This window comes from Microplitis demolitor, chromosome 2 (assembly GCF_026212275.2).
Source record: "Microplitis demolitor isolate Queensland-Clemson2020A chromosome 2, iyMicDemo2.1a, whole genome shotgun sequence".
Taxonomy (NCBI): Eukaryota; Metazoa; Arthropoda; class Insecta; order Hymenoptera; family Braconidae; genus Microplitis; species Microplitis demolitor.
In genome coordinates this window covers 23,216,338-23,237,090 of record NC_068546.1, presented here as the reverse complement: position 1 = coordinate 23,237,090, position 20,753 = coordinate 23,216,338, and the positions used below count along the sequence as shown (strand labels likewise).

Here is a 20,753-nt window from a genome sequence, read left to right as displayed (position 1 = left end):
GCACGAGATTCTTCACAGAAAATTAATTATATGCAATCAGGTAAACATTTCATACTAAAAAAAATTGGTACGTTCAGTAACTGGTAAAAAAAAAACAAATATATATATATATATATATATATATATATATATATATATATATATATATAAGAGATTCGTACGATTTTAAAAAAATGTAAATACTTTGCGTCAGTAATTAAGCACCAAAATGAAGAGCTGATTAAATTAATTGATAATCAATTGATATAAATAATTTGGTTTAATAATAACGTCGATCACAATTTCATTTCCCACAGTACGATATGAGCGTCGTTGCTATTGGGTTCTTTAAAAGAGTAGCTGGCCTTTGAATTTTTTTCACCGATAAACGGCTGAGGTGTAGCTGTCGTTGGATTAAGCTGTCGCCAATTAACATAACCACGTCCACCCATCAGAGTAAGGACAGTTCGCTTGGGCTGATCCGCCTGTTGCTGGATTTTACCTTGATGCTGTCGTTTGTTTGTATTGTTGGTTTTTTTCACGGTATTCATTTTCGTCTGTGGATTTGTGGTGTTGTCTTTACCCCTATTCCCACCGTTGATATTTATTGCGTTTACGTTGACGCCAGTGCCGGTGATTGGAGTACTGCTGGCAATAAGTGGCTCGAGATTGTAACCAGTTGTATTGCCGCCACTTGCTGTACTGCTGTTTCGAGATAATTTACCAGTCTTTGATAGATTTTCCTCGGAGCCGGATGACGTGTAGAGAGAGCTGGCATGAGAGTCAACTGACCAGTTGGACAAGTCAAGTGATCGCGGACGTGTAATTTTCATCTTTAGTCTACGGTCCAGAGTGTTTACTTTATTAGGAATAGCTGCCAATTCAGGATCGCTGCGTCTCAAGCTCTCGTAAATTGGATCTATACCAGAATTAGTGTCATTTTCGTAATCTTTTACGTACATTAATTCACCATACAGACCGTAGACGTCACAATTTTCACCGGAACTCTGAGAACTTGCTATTGAGTTTGATAACAATGCGGTAGCTGATGGATTATTTGATAAAAGACCACCACCAAATCCTCGTGGTAATGTTTTTGATGCACGAAAATCATTTTCCTTGTTCCGTTTACGTCTCAAAGCAACTGGACTACCGGCTAATTGTTGTTTCAATTTATCAACATTGTAAGAAAATGAGGAAGACGAAGCCGTTGAAGCCGCTGATGATTCATTCAAACTAGCCCGATGATATTCTTGACGTTTCCTCGTTATTTCATCATCCTGCCGGTTGTGCGGCCGTAACTGATGTTGCTCTATTTCAATATTATCACTAGCCGCATACTGAACGTGCTCCTCTTCCTTTGATGAATTGACGCTGCATTTGTTGCTCTGAATTGCCAATAAAAACGTAATAGGTCCAAAGTGAGCGTGATAAGAAATATTAACACGTCCGCTGATGATAGGAACGCCTTCGAGTCGTGGCAGAGGAATAGTAAGACTGATACCGACATTAGTGCCCACCCAGAGTAATCCTTTGCATGCCATAAGAGCCGTAACGCTGACATTCATCTGGGAATTTTGATGATTATTATGACTATTAGTATTATTATTGCTATTATTATTATTAATATTGTCTCCGTAAGTATTAGAATTGGACAAACGATCTAAAATAGATGTCTTGGTGACACGTAAAACATTAGACGCGATATTTATGTCTTGTAAATGCTTGAATGTCTCGGTGTGATAGAGACAAACGGTGCTTGAATTTTTAAGAGCAACCCACAGTCCGACTCCCGAGTGTGCCATCAAGTGAACGTTACCAACGTGTTCATGCTGAACACTGAAACTTTTAATTACCTCCCCAGAGGTTCCTTTTAATACCCATACTTTTTTTCCACAGGCTGCGTAAACGGTATTATTTATTGGCATCAAACAAGCCACGGGATCTGGACCCAAACAAATCACCGAAGGTTCGGTCATCATCCAAGTCCCATCAACATTACGGCGGAATATCAGCAACGATCCACTTCCAAGTGCCACAAAGACATTATCACAGTGATACTTTATCTGTATAACCGACCCTGAGACGGGATAGTTCCCAAGCTGTTCTTGTTTTTCCGGTTCAGGTGCCGAGTAGACAATTATTTTACGTGAATCTGTTCCCATCCATACTTGATCCCCGGCTTTACACGACTCGGGATCGTCGATGCCCTTGATAAACTCGACGGCAGCAACACGAGTCTCAACTAGGTCAAAAGTGCTGACTTTCTTCAGTGAAATAGCTGAAGATGCGGTCGAAGTTGACTGGCCAAATACCGTGACGTGACTGGATACTCCGTCCCCAGTACAAATCCACAAATAACTCACGTGATTTCGCGAACTCCTTCGTCTTACAGCTCGTAAATTTTGAGTCGAGTAGTAGCAGCCACATCGTACTTCTGATTTGTACTGGGAGTGGTAGACTGCCTGTGAGCTAACAAACAGGGGCATTTTTGTTGAAGGTCTTTGCTCTTGTTCAGGTACTTCCCATGACGGTGAATTGTTTGGATCTAGAGCCAGTTGAGCTAATCTCAGCTCTGTTATCCAATCTTTTTTGACTAGTGGATTATCCGTCTGGAAAGTGTACATCTGTCCTTGTTTAGTCATCAACTGAAGACAACAGCTGTCTGCCCAGATCATGTCCTCATCTTTTTGCTGAATTGACGACTGGATTGACTGTAGGATAAGTTTTGTTGCGGCGACTGTCATTCCCTGAATAAAATAAAATAAAATATTTTGTTACTTAATTTATTTGAGTAAGTGGACAATAGAGTTGTATATATATTTATATAAATTGAATACTCAAATGAATAATGAATAAATAAAAGAGCACAGGGTTAAATACCTCATAGGTTCCCTTGAGTTGCGTCACTAAATCACTTATCCTCGACATGACCTCATAGTCATGCATCAGATCATTCATCTCCGCGCAAAGACTATCGGCACCCGCTTGACTGCTGCTCTCATTGATGCTGAAATTTTTCTCCGACTTTAAACTGCCGCCTTTGTTCAATCCCGCGGTAAGTAAACGACTCAATGTCGGCGAGGTACTGGTGTCTTGTATCTAAACAATATAAAAATAAATAAATAAACAAGCTGGCTTAACACGAAGAATAATAAATCGCACGTGCTAATTTCTCACGGTAAATATTATTATTTAAATAATAAAATAATGTTTTACCTCGATGTCGGACACCGGATACGTCCACTTAAGTGTAAGTCTCTCGCTACTTGAGAAGTCCTCGATAGACCGCGGAGCGACTGATACGCAGACCACCAAGTCATTCAACAACAACAATCTACGTCTTTTAGATTTAGTTATCATTCCATTTTGATTAAATTCTAATTGCGTAACGTTGTCCTCTCTTATAAGATAACGTGAGGAGGATGAAAGAGGTCGGTGAGCTAATTTACCGGATACATGACGTAGCATTTCTTTGAAAGCTTGAAATTGTTCGGCCTCACGTTTACGCTCATTCAACATTTCCGCCAAACTCTCCAATTGAGTCAACGCCAACTGCAGTGACATTCTGTCGTGATGTCCTTGAGGCGTGTGCTTCAGTAAATCCTTGAAAAATTATTTTCATTGTATTAATAACCGCAAGTTTATTAATTTAGTTACATCACTCGTTAATTTTAATTGCTGAGTTAATTTAATTATTTTATTTGTTCATTTATACCTGGAGAAATAGAATAAATTGTGGAAACCTCTGAACAGGCTTCACCATCAGCCCGAAAAAGGACAACCGATCGTGCGCACTAATTTGCTTTACCTATAAAATAAATGACATCAATAATAATAAAAATAATATTAATAATTATTGTCAATTAAAGTAATTAAAAATGAACCTTAAAAAAATCAGCAAGAGCCGTTTTGCGTTTTGATTCCTGCTTAGCGAGATCCATTGCCACGGAAAAATTGTTTATAAATCCACTATAGATGTCAAGAACAATGGCTTTGCTGAAACTCGCAACAAAAACGTCACCCAACTTCTCATCTTTGTCCCATGAGCGCACACATTCTGCGAGAGCTATTCGGAAGAGCGTGTGACACTGAAGTATCTCAGGTAGACGATGAAATAAAGTTGTAATTTTACTTTGACTTAAAACCGGTGGAGATGATTCTTCAAGTGGTTTTTTGTAATCATTTACGAGCCTCTGCAATGTCGCCACGTAACTATTCTCCGAGTGTACAATAGCCGCGACAATGTGACGTCGTTTTAACTGTTGAGGTGTTAAATTTGGTGGTGCCGGTGGTAATGTCGGTGGCGCTTGACGCCGGTGGTGCATGCATTGAAATTGCATTATAGCAGCAGCTGCCGCTGACGCCGTTACCGCATTATTGCCCGTCATATAACTCTCTTCCTCTACCTACAATTCAATAAAATAAAATTATTCATGGGTAGAATAAAAAAACTAGGACCTTGCATTAATATTATCTAATTGCGTATCAACACGAGCAGAGGATAATTATGCAACATGAATAAATAAAGCTCGTAAATAAATAAAAGTGTACGTGTGTATTTTACCTCGACTAGTCGGGACATTGATGAGGCAATTGGTGCCACCGGTGATGAGTGCATTGGCGTTGATGACTGCTGTTGTTTTATTGGACTGCATATTGACACTGCAGATGTATCCGAGGACGAGGAATCAACGTCATACTGCTGTGTTGATCCACGACGAATGCTAAACCACCTTGACAATCGTCCTTGTCCCGCTGACGAGTCCAGTGATTCCGTCGTACTCCCAACAGCAGGACCTACACCAGCACTCCCGCTTCCCGTACTACTCAGTCTTATATTTTGTGATCTCCATTTGTCGCAGAGTGTTTTAGCTTTGTGAAGGGTATTTCGTAATTGGCAATTACTTTTTATACTGATATTACTCTTTTCACTTTCATCGTCGTCGGACGAGTGCTCGTGATCAGAGGCAGAGCACCAGGAGTCTTCACTCTTAACGGAATGCGCCGATACATTTGAACTCGTTGACTCAAGCGGTTGCTGCTGCTGAGACTGCTGAGACTGCTGAGACTGCCGCTTGAGAACGGTCTCCATCCTGTTGGGTGGAGATCCTACGTCGTCCCAAGATTGACACCTCGATCGTGGCTCATCTGAAGAATAAAAAACCGAATCAAATAAATTAAAGAATAATTATTAATATTATTAAATACAAATTAAATAAAAGAGGATTGTTTTATAAGATTAAATTAATAGAGATAATTAAATGATAAATTGAGTGAATCGTGTCAGCTGACAAGACTGATTAGCATAATAAATTTATAAAATCAACCGAGGCCCGGATGTCTAAGCACACAGGTTGCGATATCTTAACAACTGCCAACTCTATACGGTCATAATAAATAAATAAATAAATATATACTCTCAATATCTCGCTAACTGATCGAACAAAAACATGGCGAGCGTTGGAGCATATTATTATTCACATGCAATGCTACTGAGTATATATAATAAATATATACAGACAGAGAGCGGACATTACATATACAAAGTCCATAAGCAATATGACGATATGACCGAGCAACCACGCGTGCTAACTGCTCTACAGTGCGTACAGTCATCTATCCAATGACGGAAGTATCTATTTATAAGATATATATTCCATCTATTGCGCCAACATATCTAGCTCTTTACTTATATCTTCCTTACTAAAGTAAGTGGTCTCTAGTTCTACTCCTTTTTTTTTTAAACTCGGGTCCTACGCAGACTTAATCCCTTTGGACCCTTTTCACTCAGCATTTATCCACATGCTGGTCCCATAAAAGTGACACGAGTCTCGTAAAAGTTCAAGTAAAAAAAAACGATTAGATTAGATTAGATTAGATTAGATCCAGAAGGGAATTGGTAGTGTGGGAAATAAAACGTACGGATGCAGGGTACACTGGCAATTGAGCTTCGTTGACACCACCAGCAGGACGGAAGAGAGTGATGTCCGTTTCACTGCTACACAACACACTTTATTGTTTTAATTTATTTTATTTATATTAAATATATAAATTTATTTATTTACTTTTATATTTAAACTGCGTGTTATTTAACTCTTTTTTATTATTGGTTTATTTTTTTTTTTTTTCGCACATCTAAAGATCGTCAAATCATGCTCTGGTTCGATTTCCGTCTCGACTTGAGACTGTACGGTCAGTTATCGTGGGCTTTACGGAGGCCGCCACCTCCATTCCATCTCCCCAGAAAGATTCCAACCAAGTTGGCCTCGACTTGGGTGCAGCAGCGAGTGCCAGCAGCAGCAGAAATATTATCGGTTTGCATCGATACCAATACGAGACGCTGATTATTGTTCAATAACTTTTAACGTATCGCTCTCTGAGCTCAATAAAACTGGACCACAACAAACCACAACTTGTCATATATTTATTACTGTTATTATTATTTCTTCTCTTAACGTCACAACACACTTTTATATTATTATTATTTAAATCTGTAAATAAAATAATTTAATTTAAATTTAACAAACACAACTTACTAATGTAAGTGTTGGATTACTTGATGATCTTGCAGTAAATCTCCGTATTAAACGTAACCCACGCTCTCATTTGTAAACATAAATGGGTTTGTATGAGTACAAAGTAATAATAACATATATTATAAACATGAATTTGTAACAATAGCAACAACATTGACTAAAAGTTCCGTGAGCGGGACACTGGGTACACTATCGCTTCTTATTGTTGATAGTTTGTTGGTCCCTCGACGTTTGTTGTCGTCGTCGCCGTAGTTGTCGTACTCAGTTAAATTCTTTCTCGTCAACTCCGAAGCAACCGCAAATAATGCATGTGGGGGAGCCAATTCTACCGGATTCCACCTCCTCCGACGTTGCATCTCCCATTCTCTGACTTGATTTTGCCGTTCTCCGTCACATTGCTACTACAATATACGTATATGAGTATATATATATATACATGAGAAGTACTCTCTTGGGTTTACTCCCTCTCTTATAAATATTATTACACTCATATCACGAGTTGGTGTTGTGTATGCTACGCATGTAGCATACAAACCACAACTTCCAACAACGTAGCATCACAAATATATGTTGCTACGTATATATTATACATATATGTTGAGATGCCATTGTCCTTAACTCTCTCGGTGTACCAACTAATACTCCAAACTCAGTCCGTGAGAGACGCGTCACTCTATAATATATTATAAATAATAAGTATGTTGCCAACAGGATTATTTATTCTTACTTTTTTCATATGAATTAAAATAAATCCGTTGTTCAATGGCTCGATGTGTGACGTATGTAAAAAATAACATCAACACTAGTCGCTTGAACAATTGGATTTTTTTTTTATGTGGGAGTAAGTGCGTTCATTTAAAATTTTGAAACCGTAGACGTTTTGTTTTGTTATGAAGAAAAAAAATCATGAGAATTTAATAGACCGAAAAATTTTTTGACCAAACCCAGCACAATAAAAAATGAAGAAAGAGCCTATACAAGGGGAGTAATGTATTGGAAGTGTAACTGAAACGTCAGGTTGAACGAAAAAAATAATAATAATAAAAAGTAATAATAAACAAAAAGCAGAATTATCAGCTGTCAGTTTGATGAAGAAACTCAATGGATTTCCGGGAACGTAACTTAGTCAGCTACTACTCGACAATATACAATAGCATTAAATATATATATAAATATATATAGGTGTATTATATACCGTAGAAAATGCTCATATGGGCAGGTTGCGATCAGGGAGACCGGTATTATGTATATGGTGCTGCAACAGGCGGGTGGGTCGATTTATGTCACGCAATAAATACATACATACATATATACATATATGTATGTATATACAATTGTATTCCCGAGCTATTGAAGCTCTGGGGGAAATATTGGACTATTTTCTATCGGTATTTTTCTTCTCGGCATCGACAATATTGCCACGCAAATGCATTTACAATTAAATTGCTAGCAATAATAATGAAATATTATTGCATTAAACTCAATATGTGTCACTGGGCGTAATAATAAAACCGATGAAATTAAATTTAAACCCATTATTTATTTATTCTGGTTTAAATTTAAATTAACATATGATTATATAAAATTAGCTAAAGAGAGTAGAAACTTTCATATTTTTCATGTGGGCGAAAAACTAGGTTTGATATAATAAAAATAATAATAATAAATAGTAAACGGAATTGAATTGTCATAGAGTCGAGTATGTATAACATATTGAGTTTAAAAAGGTAGACAATAAAATTAAATTGTTTGAATGTAACAGCGTGAGTAAACGTTCTCGTTTTGGCATACGTTAGTTATTGTTGATGCTGAGAAATTAAACAGTAGTATGTATGCACATATGTACACATAACATAACAACAGAGTATGTTAGCAGAGTTTAGTCGCTTGGGTTTAATCATGCGGGCACAATAACGTCCTTCGTAGTGACCGACTTCCGGCGTCAATTCACGCTTGTGTGCTGTGTGCTCCAACTCTGTATATTCAAATGGATAAATGTCTATGCACATATAGACATATAGAACTCAAGTGTGTGTGCGTGTTTCATCGATGGGTCATTCCCCATACTCCCCATTAAACATCTAGTAATTTTACTAGAGATTTAAAAATTAAACTCCATTTTTTATCTACAAAATATAAATAAACAAAAAATTAAATTTATTTAATAATAATGATAATAATATAAATTTATTTTATTATCTTGGTCTTGGACTAACGCGGTTATTTCAAAAGCCTAATTTAGACTTAACAACAGCGAGCACAAGGCACTTGAACAGCGAACCGGACTTAGTCATCGTCATGGTGTCGCCGCAAAGTGAAAGACACTCGCAAAGTTAAGAGAAGCTACAAGGTGAAGTGTAAGATGTTAAGTAATAATTTAATACACAACCCGCCAACAAAATAAATTATCTATTATTATAACATTACATTAATAAGTAAATATTTATTTATCATTATTATTATAATTTATTCCATCCACATTTAAATTAAAATCTCTCGGTGCGTAATTTTATAGTACTGAGAAGAATAAGAAGAAGAAGAAAAAGAAGAAGAAGAAGCTGAAGTCGAAGAAGAAGTTTGAGTACGAAAAGGTTTACAAGGTCTGGCAACGCCGCGCTGTCTAGTTGAAATCTCCATGGGTGTCATTCTCTCTTTACTTAGTTCCTTTCTTTATCTTATTCTCTCCCTTTCTTTATCTTCTCCCTTGGGGCAGCTTGCCTGTCTTAGAAAACCAGCACCAACAAAAACCTCCATTTAAAACACTCAGCACAAAATGGACCATACAGATACTAAATATCCATTACGTGCTTAATATTATTTACTAAATAAAACTAATTATTTATTATTTATGTAATTATTAATAACTTACACTTGATGAGAACAACACCATTGTGCATTTCTTCCATGTCTCAGTGAAGAAATAATTTAGTTTTTAAAAGCCCCGGTGCAATCAGCCTCCTCGCGGAATCCCCGAGGAGGCTGCACCGCGATCCACCTGAGCTATTTATCCCCAAGATGGAATTGACGAGTACACTTTGAATATCGTTAATGACGATATTACCCACATCAACACCCACACTTTACACATATGAACCAACACTTTTATTTATATAACACATGGACTGTTTATATACAGCGCGATTACAAAACTACTCCAAAATTAATTATTTTATATAATAATAGTTAATAATTGTTGCCGGTAAATAATAAAATTATTAATTTATATTGTGCGCTGACGCTGACGACGTAATAAACAATAATTATTTAAAAATGTTAATAATAAAAAAATAATATTAGAGACAGTACGGGGATAATCACACACCGTAACAGCATGATGGCGGGCGTGAGTATATGCCCAGCACACAATTCTACAGCCTGGGCACAAAGTCGCGGCGGTCTCTCGTATCGGCGTTTCGCGTACTGCTGAGGGCGGTTAAAAAACCCGTGAACAGTGGAACGGAAACGTTTGGATTTGGAGGGGCATCACGACGACGACGACTACGGCTGACTACGGCGACGATCTGGTGATTCTACCGAGTACTCTTGGCTGGTGTAGACCGTGTTGAGTATAGAATATAGCTGGTGGTAGGTGGCAGGGTACACAGGAAAGGGAAACGTCGGGCAAGGGACAGAGAGGAAAGAGGAGCCAGTAGTAGAGTGAGTTTTAAACGAGGACAAAATTATGCGGTACTTCTGTTAGAGGGATCGAGACGATCAACGAATGCTAGAGAGAAATGGATCCCGGATAGCATGAATGAGAGAGATAACACATTTACTACAAGATAAAATGAGTGAGGAGGATAAAAAATATACATAAAATAACAAAACCAGTCTTGTGTGTTTGAAGCACCGAAAGACGGCGCCAGTTTGTGGCATTCACAGATTTTCTTCTTATCAACAGCAGTCTTCTGTGAAATGTAATTAGTTTTTTACTTTTTTTTTTTCTTTGTTGATAAGACAAAGACTGATAAATAGTAAAGCAAAATAACTTACGTCAATTGACAATGAACGTGTTTTTTTTGTATTTTTTAAAATAGGAGATTTAAAAATTTGATAAACTCGAGATGAGACGAGATGTAGTTTGCTGGTATGAAAGTCTTTACTTGATGATTTAATGTGCCAAGTCTTTGCACAGAGAGATGAGATAAAAGGAATGAGTTTGCGTACACAGGAATACTATCCCCACTGTACTTTATTAGACAATTTCGCAATTACCTAAGTCACTTATCCCTACTACTTGAATGATTATTTGTCTGATCTTGCTATTATTGTCGTCTAAGAGAACTAAAACGAGGTCTAGTTTTTAGTACGCATTTAAATTTTAAGTGTAAATAATAAAATAGACGGCAATTAAAATAATTTATATTGTATTTTATAGTAATCAGTAATCATGACACACATTTATCATCATGCAAAGTTTAGATGTGAGTTTGCGATTTAATTTATTTCAATTTTTATATTTATCAACTTTTTTAAATTAAACATTTAGAAGACTAATAAATTTGTCCTAATTATTTAAAGGGACAGAAAATTTGACTTTGAGATTTATACGATTGCGAAAAGAAAATGGTAAATTATTTACTGGACGAAAGTATTCAGCCCAAGCCGGTTGGGAGTAAGTGTAGAATTCAAAAAAAAAAAAAATTTTAATTAATGATAGAAGTAAGTAATTAATTAAAATTGATTTCAGACATATATTGGGACAAATGAAAAGCGAGTTTCCGACGATAATGGCCGACGTTCATTATAGAGTTTTAAAGAAGAAATGGTCAAACCTACTGCAGCAGTACAAAGTGAGTGATTAATTCCATTCACAACTAAACAAAAGTGTACATATATATAGACATATATATGTATGTACAACGACCTCACTCATTAAAAGTTATCTAGTCTATTAACGTAACACACTAATTGACTAATCCCACATAATAATAAATTAATCGGTGAAATAATCCACATGACAGATGACAAGACATGTTATTTAAAGTGGCTGACGTTTTTAAAAGGAGCTAAAGAATCCAGTTCACGGAGATAAGAACAATGCGGATGACGTTTCCTGGCCGTTCTACAGCGCACTTGATGAAATAGTTACCAGTAGTAAAACTACTCAGTTCAATAAAAAAATTATTGACCAAGACAGCCAACAAGTTGATCCTCATGAATTCCTATGCGTCTCTGTAAGTTCATCAGACGACCAGTCTCTAGACAAAATTTCTCCATGTTCTCCAAAAAGTTCATCAAGGTTTATATTTATATTTAAATATAACGGACTGAAAATAAAATAATAATTAATATTGATAATAATATTTTTAGATCAAGTAAAATAATGAATTCAAACTTACCGCCAGACGTCACAACCATATCTCGGAAACGTATTAGAGAATCTCCTTCAGTTGACGAAAGTCAGCTACCTCAAGCGCCATTAAACTTTCGGAGCAACACATATGGAGTTAAAACAAAAATTGAAATGACGCCGTTAGTCAATGTCAGAGACGTAACCAAGTTAAGGCGTAAAATTACGGAAAATCATTCTCGAGTTCCCCAACAGCAGCATCAGCAACGACAGCAGCTGCATATTATTCGTACAGCAGTGAATCAAGTTAAGAGGGCAAACCAGTCTCTTGACAGAGAACACAACACGAGACTTAAAAGAGTCTGCAAGACCTTGACTTCAGTCCAACGAAATCAAACATATCCTCCAATGTCCACGTCATCAATGTTAAATGTCAATGAAAATCATCACAGCGAATTGATAAGAAAATTAAATGAATTCTTTGTTTACACCAAAAGACGTGACGAAGAAAATCGTATTATTCTGATAAGAATTCTCGAGTCAGTTGAAAAAATAGCCAGCAAAATTGATTAGTAACATTAAATATATTTAATGTTTTATAAATTATATATGGAAATTTAATTTAACATTTACCTTAGAGTGATTCAATAGAGCCTCAGGTAGCATTAATTACCGAGGGTTCATTTTTTTCCTTTCTTTCTTTCTTATTAATTTTAACATCAAACGCGAAGCCAACGAGTGCGTGTTACCGTTTACACAGAGTCAACACTCGACACACCAACAACATCGACATGTGTGAATATACATGGATGTTTATTATGAATGTGATATGTACTGATGTATATTAATGTATGTGGTGTAAAATATATATGTATATATACGAGGGGAGCGTGGAAGCGTGCACGTGGCTTACATCTGCTTCTCAGCTTCTCCACGTTCGACGGGTGACCCTTTGCTGACCCTTACCAAGTACCAATAATTAACTGTACTGTGAGGGCACAACCAGCACAAGTTTTAGTTGTCTTGAGAGCGATATGAGTGTGGAGCGCATTCGTGCGCATACTGTTTGCTGGTGTGCTTACGTCACACACAATCTCCTCTCGCGCTCTCACGATTCTCTTATTATTATTATACATATTACACCCATATGATTTACATTACTGAATTCAAATATTCAATTTACTTTTGAATAAAATATCAATATCATTATCGTAATAATCATAAATAATACTAATGACTAGGGAGTATTACTTACCACAAATTTTAGTTTGAAAGACTTGTAACTTTTTCCATCCTTTCCAGCCTTTTCTCCAAATCATTGAGGCTTTTGTTTTACGATTCTGTTGATGGCTACTACCGATAAGTTTTGTACATGAGGTAGAAGCTATTGACGATTTTTCCCATTCTCTTCTCAACGAACCGAGACCTGATCTGTTAAATTAATAATATGTATGTTTATTATAAATTTTAAATGTTGTTGTATTTAAAAGTAAATAAATAGTTTTAAGTCATGCGGAAGTGTGACATTATTTATATACACGCTCGAGAGTGACAGTAGTAGAAAGCGAAGGAGAATGCCGAGCATCGGGTATAAATTAATCTTCAGCGACACTTAAAACTTTGGATGTTTATTTAACTTCTTTTTAACGAGCATACCTGTAGCTGGCGCTAGAACTCCCACTGAAACCGCTGTCCAGGTCACAGCCAACAAAATGATGGGACGACGGTATGGTATCCTCATGGTGCTGAGACTGGGATGATAAAAAAACTGAGGATGGGATTCTCTTGTTGGTGATGCCGGTGGTAATGCTGTTGTTGCCAACGGCGCATCGTCCCATTTCGACCTCTTCATTTTCGTTCGCCGTATTATTATCATCCTCATTCTCATTATCCTCGGCCGTGGTGGGCATCAGCATCGCCTCGACGCTGAGATTTAGCTCGCCAAGGACTCGACGATGACGTGACTGAACTCGACGAACTTCCTCGGCGACCAATGAACGATGCGAATCACTCAATCCATATCGGCATTGCTTACTACATTAAAAGAAAATAAAATGAATAGAAAAGTAAAATAAAATAGTAATAAATGACAGCATGATATAAATGTGCCACCCAATAAGTCGTTGGAATTTAAGAGTAGAAAATATGTTATTTTATTTTTTTTTCAACAACTCGAAAGCGTGAAAATTATAGAATAACGGGTCATTGTCAGCAATGTTTTCCGGAGGTCTTTAAAGTTTAGTTTAATGTAATGGGACAGCAGGGCCCCCCTCATAAAATACCGGGGCCTTTTTTGAATTTTACGGGACCTTTGAGTCTAAAATAGTAGTAGGCTACCTTTTTTTTCTTTTATCTTTTTTATTTATTTTTTTTTTTCTCTACCTACCTGATCTCGGAAATTTCCTCGTAGATATTTTCTTCGGTTCCATATCGCGTGACATAGGTGTGTCGTTTAGATGGATCCCGAACAGGTGGCTGGCGCTGCAGGTGATAAGCCCATTGATGATTTGACGGTTCTTCCATTAGGGGACACTGATGGGGATAGAGGAGGGAGATTCTACTGCTTGGACCGGCCTCATAGCAAGCATACGAATAATCCTGAATAATTTGCTGCGGCTGAGCATGCGGTTTTTGATGTTGAATTTGCTGCTGCTGTTGTTGTTGTTGTTGTTGTAATTGCAATTGTTGATGTTGCTGTTGGTGTAATTGCAGTTGCTGATGATGCAGCTGCTGCTGTTGATGTTGCACCTGATGTTGGTGTAACGAATGCTGAGGATGTACCTGAGGGTGATGTTGATGTAGCTGATTAGCAACGATCGGCGGTGGATAGGGCGGTGGAGGGGGAAACTCCAAATTAATACAACGAGATGTTGTCCCAACAGGGCCACCAGAATAATTAGGGCTTGCTGGCGAAGCCATCATTTTTACACAATTATTTAAATCAATTATAAAACATATTACAGACCATCATCATTACCATCATCATCATTATTTCAATCAATTGTATTTAAATTCATAAACACGTGGGTTTTTTAAAAAATGACTTGATAATCACTTAAATTAAATGATTCATCACAAGTATCCACTTGCTACAGTTCCATGAGATTAAATTATATCCAAGAATAGGCATCACTGATCACACTGTCGCAAACATTCCCATCAACCAGTACAATAATCTCTCTTATTACTTGTCTGTCTTTTTGTTTCACTCCTCCGCTCCTTTTATCTTTTTTCTCCTTCTTCTTCTCCTTGTCCTTGTCTTTCTTAAAACTATTATCTCTTCTTTAAACTTATTTAAACTACCGTTTTATCTCTGTATTGGTAGCTTCTCCAGCATCTGATCAGGAGCATCAGTAAAAGTACCACTACAAACTCTTTCTCTCAACCGAGTGTCAGAACTCATAAGATAACTTTGCGTTCATCCATTGTTAGGAATAAACGAGCACGAGCACGCACGCCTCTCGAGACCGGTCAACTGTTAGTCGTATCGCTCAGCTCCTATACTCTCCCCGTTCCACTCGGTTATTCTCCCATGAATGCTTGCAAGAGTGAGGCCAACTATCACGAACCAACCAACGTATAAATATATACATACATATATGTATATGTAAGTAAGTACGTAAGTGAACAAACGAATCACTTGTATGTATTGCCCCACACAGCAGTTCACTTGCCAGCCTTTTCCAGGTTTTTTAGCTACAAACCACTCGAAAATTAGCCATTTTTTTTCCTCTTCAATCTTCTTCTCATTCAATTGAACTCCACAATATCTACCAATAAAAATAAATAAACACAGCACATTATATATTTTCTTTCAAATAAAATGTCATTTAAACTCTTGTACTTACTACCAGTAAAAAATCAACCTTCGATTTATCAGATCTTACTTATCAGGACTTTTAAAATAAATAATATACTTATTTTTTTTATCTGTAAAACTATCACTATTACTAACCACTTGGTAAACTTGTCACCCATACGAAGATGGTCTTGAATGATAATTGTAACTGTTGTTTACGATAACATTTAGACAGTGATAAATTTAATTTGTGGCACGCGACTGAATAGTTACTCAACTCCAAAGTTAAGTCTTGAGATTCTTACCATTTCTTTTTATTTTAATTTTAAATCCATATTGAATCTGGTATGGTGTACTTTGATTTTCAGTCCACAAATATTAAGTCTGTTATAATAACCGGCATGGAAACATAAAATAATAAATTCCACAACAAGTTTTGTTGTCTCGTGAGCGCGCGGCGCGCTAAGCAACTGACGAGAACTTTATATGTATAAAGAAATGAACTTAACTGAACTGAACTGAGTGGAACTGAGTTACTGGAGGCAGGCCAGCAAGCTGTTCTCTTACTGAACGAACAAGTTTGTGTGTAATATCAAAGAGTGTGTAAGTAAGGGTGAGGGAGTCGTATCGGTTGGCTGGCTGCTGGCGGCTGGTTCTTTTCGTTGGTTTGAGAGAGAAAAACGAGCAACAATTTTAAGTGTGTAAGTGGTAAGTCTGTTGGTTCTCTCTTCTTTTACTTCTTCCTCTTCTGTCTTGGGTCTTCTGTGTCGGCTTCAAGGAATGGACTGAAAAAGAAGATAAAGAGGACTAAATAAGAACGAGACGAAGAGAGAACAAGGAGAGGGAACCTTTTAACGTTTGGCTGAGTCGTGATCGTCGTCTTGGTCTTGGTCTTGCTCTGGCTCTTGATTTCGTACTGCTCAGCGTATTGGTCTTGGTACGGTTGCCGTTTAGTTTAGTTTCCATTCCCATATCCATATCCCATTCGGCAACTTGAGAATCGCTGAGGAATTCCAAGGAGAGCAAACTCTAGTCTGACAGAATAAAAAGAGATAACAATAATCATCTAGTGTAAGGAAACATGTCTGATTTTAAAATACTAAGAGAGAAAGAGAAAGTTTAGAGAAAATCAAATCGTTTGTTCAACGCTAGAGGGCAATACTGCACAGTACCATTTTTGGACTCCCATGAAATTAACATATTTTTTAAATACCTGGATATTTAATTTTTATTCAAGTATTTTAAATTTTCATCTCATTTATTATTCAAATTTTAAAATTCCCGCATTATTTTAAATAATTTATTTATTATCACGAAAATAATTCTAAAAAATAAAATATTGTAATTGTTTTATATAATAAAATAAAAAAATATGAATAATGAATTATTCCGATTGGAATTTATTGATATAAATTTTTCTGAGAAAAATATTATGCCTTTTATTCCTTTCCCTCTTGGTCGTCATCAGTTATCAGAGATATCCCCCTACTTATGACAGCTATCATTTAATATGATAGTGTCTCATCATCAATGATCAACAAGTAACATTATTACGCATTTATAAACTGAGTACTTTATTATATAAAATATAAATTATAATAAAATAAATAAAAAATGCAGAATTACGTATCAATAATAAAAAATAATGGAGGAATAAAACCGGTGAGTGATGAATTGTTATTACCTCTAATTGTACCGCAGAAGAGACTTCTCCTGGGTCCAGGTCCGAGCAATTTATCAGAAAGAGTTATAAGAGCGATAAGTAATCCGCTGGTGGGACATATGCACGCAGAAACGTTTAAAGTGAGTAACAATGGCATTAAATATGCTAATTGTTGGGTAACTGAGAGTCAACAGTCATAGTTGTATTATATACTGGTTGAAAATTTGAATAATTAGATGATGGATGACATTAAAGCTGGCCTACAGTACGTATTTCAAACAAACAATAGACTCACTCTGGCGATAAGTGCCTCAGGTCACTCAGGCATGGAAGCTTGTTTAGCAAATTTGCTTGAACCCACAGACACTATTTTGATTATTAAAGCCGGACTCTGGGGTGAAAGAGCTGAAGAAATGTCTAAACGTCTTGGTGCACATGTAAGTTCTATCATAAATTACATATATTTATTTAGGAATTTAAAAAAAAATAATTGTTTAATAAATCAACAGGTCGAGACTTTGACAATTCCGCTAGGATCAGCGGTAACTCATCAACAATTTGAAAGCGCAATGAAAAAATTTAAACCGGCTGTTGTTTTCTTGACTCATTCGGAATCTTCAACGGGTCTTAAACAACCGTTAATTGGTTTTGGTGACATTGTCCGGAGGTTTTTCTTTTTTATTATTATTCATACATATTGAATCATTTTTTTTATTCAAATGAATCCATAAAAGTTTGTAATTAGATATGACGCTTTGCTGATTGTTGATGCAGTGGCTTCATTAGGAGGTGAACCATTTTTCATGGATGCCTGGAAAATAGATGCTGCTTATACTGGAAGTCAAAAAGTCATTGGAGCACCACCGGGAATTACTCCAATTTCATTTAATTCACGTGCTGAGTAAGTAGATCTGGAATTATTACTGAAAAAATTAGATAGATTTGAGTAGAGTTTGATGGTAATTTTAAAATTGAGTAGACGTAGATTATTAATGCGGAAAAGAAAAAATAAAGTCCCGGTATTTTATTGGGACATGAAAGAGTTGGGAAACTATTGGAACTGTTTTAAAGAACCTGTTAGGCGTTACCATCACACGATATCCGCAACTCTGGTCTATGGATTGAGAGAAGGATTGGCTCAGTTGGCGGAAGAGGGCTTGGAGTCTTCATGGCAGAGGCACATGATAGCTGCTAAAAAATTAAGAGAGGGGTTGGAAGCGCGAGGATTGGAATTATTTGTAAAGGAACCGGAAAATCGGTTGAATACTATTACGGCTATTGTTGTACCACCTGGGGTCGATTGTCAGTTTGTCACGCGCAGAATGATGGAAAAGTATATATAGATATAAATAGAAATAAAAACTTGACGCACGTGTGCTGATTGTATTTATAAATCGACAGGTGGAATATCGAAATAGCCGGAGGACTTGGACCAACTGCAGGAAAAATATTTAGGATCGGTTTGATGGGTACTAATGCTAACTTAAAAAACGTTGATGACGTTTTGCATGCTCTAGATGACGTTTTAAAATACTCAACTCTCCACAGCCGTCTTTAAAAAAATTAATTGATCTTTTATTTTACTTATAATTTTTTTTATTCAATTAAAATACTGAAATCGGCATACACTCATGTCGAATATTAGCCCCTTCTTCGTTGGTTCTTATTCTAAAAAATATCGAATATACTTACATCGATATATATTATCTTGATTGATAAAAATGTAGTAATGCAATAATAATACAATATACAATTATTATTATTATTATTATATGTGTATTTATAATAATATTTACGTATTTAATTTATTTGACAGGATATAAAATACTTGAATGTCTTAAAATATCTATGACAAATAAAAATATTCATTATATATTTTATATTTTCTCTAGATATTTAAAGATTTGTTATGAAGCTACAAGGCACAATTTAATTATTTTGTTTAAAAATAATTTTTTATATGAATAATTATTTTGGCACAGTATATATATAAGTGTGTGATACTTATTTTAAATATTATTAAATAGTTTAAATATCTGCAGCGCATAAAAATTTAACGTTTATATTGGCACGCTGGTTCAAAAGCTAAAAATTTTTTTGTTGACTTAAAATTTAAAATTACCGACAAATTTAGGAGAAGATTGAAAGAGAAAGCTAAGAGGCGTTTAAACCGCGTGGGATTTTAAAATCCACAGATGGTTGATTCCGTTTATACGAAGATTTAAAAATAATGTAAACAATGAAAGGAAATCTTCAGGTAAAAAATATATACTGTGATAAATTTTATTGGTATTAAATTTACCACTTTATTTTAAAATGGAAATTGATGCTCATTATTATCGTAAAATAAAAATGACAGAAACGTTGGCGGACATCTGACGATTTACAAAAAAATTAAAGAATAGACGTTTAGAAAAATCTAAAATCAGTACATGTTTTTTTTTTATTTTATCAATTTAATTTTTGTACACGTAATTTAAAAATTGTCTTGTCTGCTAAATTTACACTCATGAAATAAAATTGTATAAACAATTGGGTTGGTAACAAATATAGTAATGTTGTATTTAGAGAATATTAATAATAAATTAATGGGTATTATTAAAACATTGGACGACGTTTAAATTTTATCCAGCAAAATTGAACGTCGGTACTGGTGTATAATAACCAGCGTGCCAATATAAACTCCCAAAAATATCTCGTACTGAGCATCAACAAAATTTTCGTTACCATTCAATTCAAGGTTTTTCTTTACACGCGCAGTAAATTGATAATATTATTACTACTATAAACTAAAGTTAATATTTAATATTTTTAATATTTACATACAAAAAAAAAAAAAAAAAAAAAAAAAAAAAAATTTCAGGAATATTACAAAACAATTTATCCTCTCGACTTATTTATAATAATATACTAGATATGTATCGTTCAAGGATCCTGATGATAAATATCATTTTTAGCGTTTACGAGCTTTAAAACAAAAATATAAACTCATACATAATAATTATTATTATATACTTATAAAATAATATCGCGATAAGTGGATTTTATTAATTGAACAAAATAAATTTTTCGAATTTAAAAAAAAATTACATAAAAGCAGACGTTTTTACTCGTGAGTAATTATAGTCTTGGATATTTATTTGTTAAAATTAGCATTTATATAATTAAAATAATGTTAGCAGTGATGGATAACAATTATGATAAAAATGATAACAATGAATAATGAAATAATATTATTAATTGATTAATAATTACTAATAATAATAATAGCAATTGAATAACGATAACTGACGTCGCCATCGAGGTTCTTCAGTCTTCTTTGGTTGTTGGGTAACTCGTTGAGGTGGGTGGTAGTTAAAAAAAAATTAGGAGCCGAACGATCCCAATCAATATCCTCATTATTATTAATATTAATAATAATAATAAACATGATATTTGTATATTTAATCATGTAAATCCCTACTTACCCACTCAATTGCC

General features: G+C 35.4%; 3 protein-coding genes across 6 annotated transcripts; 2 read left to right on the top strand and 1 right to left on the bottom strand.

Annotated features, from left to right (window-relative positions):
* Positions 1-163: 163 nt before the first annotated feature.
* On the bottom strand, positions 164-16,558 carry LOC103578036 (rho guanine nucleotide exchange factor 10-like protein). Of its 3 annotated transcripts, XM_053736958.1 has the most exons (11): positions 16,459-16,558; positions 15,660-16,395; positions 14,198-15,581; positions 13,468-13,845; positions 13,067-13,242; positions 4,547-5,130; positions 3,867-4,388; positions 3,698-3,790; positions 3,199-3,585; positions 2,863-3,081; positions 164-2,729 (listed from the first exon to the last, which is right to left on the bottom strand). In XM_053736958.1, exons 3-11 carry the CDS (start codon positions 14,731-14,733, stop codon positions 276-278), a joined length of 5,349 nt encoding a protein of 1,782 aa, XP_053592933.1. In that variant the 5' UTR covers positions 14,734-15,581; positions 15,660-16,395; positions 16,459-16,558; the 3' UTR covers positions 164-275. The 3 variants fall into 3 exon arrangements, with proteins under 3 accessions (XP_053592933.1, XP_008557192.1, XP_008557193.1); XM_008558970.3 differs by having other exon boundaries at positions 15,767-16,555; XM_008558971.3 differs by lacking the exons at positions 13,067-13,242; positions 13,468-13,845; positions 14,198-15,581; positions 15,660-16,395; positions 16,459-16,558 and adding an exon at positions 9,388-10,005.
* On the top strand, positions 10,375-13,056 carry LOC103578037 (uncharacterized). Of its 2 annotated transcripts, XM_008558975.3 has the most exons (6): positions 10,742-10,824; positions 10,897-10,942; positions 11,040-11,133; positions 11,209-11,311; positions 11,525-11,760; positions 11,832-13,056. In XM_008558975.3, exons 2-6 carry the CDS (start codon positions 10,909-10,911, stop codon positions 12,382-12,384), a joined length of 1,020 nt encoding a protein of 339 aa, XP_008557197.1. In that variant the 5' UTR covers positions 10,742-10,824; positions 10,897-10,908; the 3' UTR covers positions 12,385-13,056. The 2 variants fall into 2 exon arrangements, with proteins under 2 accessions (XP_008557198.1, XP_008557197.1); XM_008558976.3 differs by lacking the exons at positions 10,742-10,824; positions 10,897-10,942; positions 11,040-11,133 and adding an exon at positions 10,375-10,435.
* A 586-nt stretch (positions 16,559-17,144) lies between the features above and the next one.
* LOC103578034 (alanine--glyoxylate aminotransferase) lies at positions 17,145-20,640 on the top strand. The gene is made up of 6 exons (XM_008558966.3): positions 17,145-17,413; positions 17,510-17,710; positions 17,783-17,940; positions 18,019-18,174; positions 18,253-18,606; positions 18,675-20,640. Exons 1-6 carry the CDS (start codon positions 17,225-17,227, stop codon positions 18,829-18,831), a joined length of 1,215 nt encoding a protein of 404 aa, XP_008557188.1. The 5' UTR covers positions 17,145-17,224; the 3' UTR covers positions 18,832-20,640.
* The last annotated feature ends 113 nt before the right edge of the window (positions 20,641-20,753 follow it).

Bases quoted from the DNA above. Each gene is read 5' to 3' on its own strand.
- LOC103578037 (XM_008558975.3), top strand. From the start codon at position 10,909: ATGACACACATTTATCATCATGCAAAGTTTAGAT. The intron at 10,943-11,039 runs GTGAGTTTGCGA...AATTATTTAAAG, and splicing joins TCATCATGCAAAGTTTAGAT to GGACAGAAAATTTGACTTTG. The intron at 11,312-11,524 runs GTGAGTGATTAA...CGTTTTTAAAAG, and splicing joins ACCTACTGCAGCAGTACAAA to GAGCTAAAGAATCCAGTTCA.
- LOC103578034 (XM_008558966.3), top strand. From the start codon at position 17,225: ATGCAGAATTACGTATCAATAATAAAAAATAATGGAGGAATAAAACCG. The intron at 17,711-17,782 runs GTAAGTTCTATC...ATAAATCAACAG, and splicing joins CTAAACGTCTTGGTGCACAT to GTCGAGACTTTGACAATTCC. The intron at 18,607-18,674 runs GTATATATAGAT...ATAAATCGACAG, and splicing joins ACGCGCAGAATGATGGAAAA to GTGGAATATCGAAATAGCCG.
- LOC103578036 (XM_053736958.1), bottom strand. From the start codon at position 14,733: ATGATGGCTTCGCCAGCAAGCCCTAATTATTCTGGTGGCCCTGTTGGG. The intron at 13,243-13,467 runs GTATGCTCGTTA...TTAATTTAACAG, and splicing joins AGTTCTAGCGCCAGCTACAG to ATCAGGTCTCGGTTCGTTGA. The intron at 4,389-4,546 runs GTAAAATACACA...ATTGAATTGTAG, and splicing joins CAATGTCCCGACTAGTCGAG to GTAGAGGAAGAGAGTTATAT.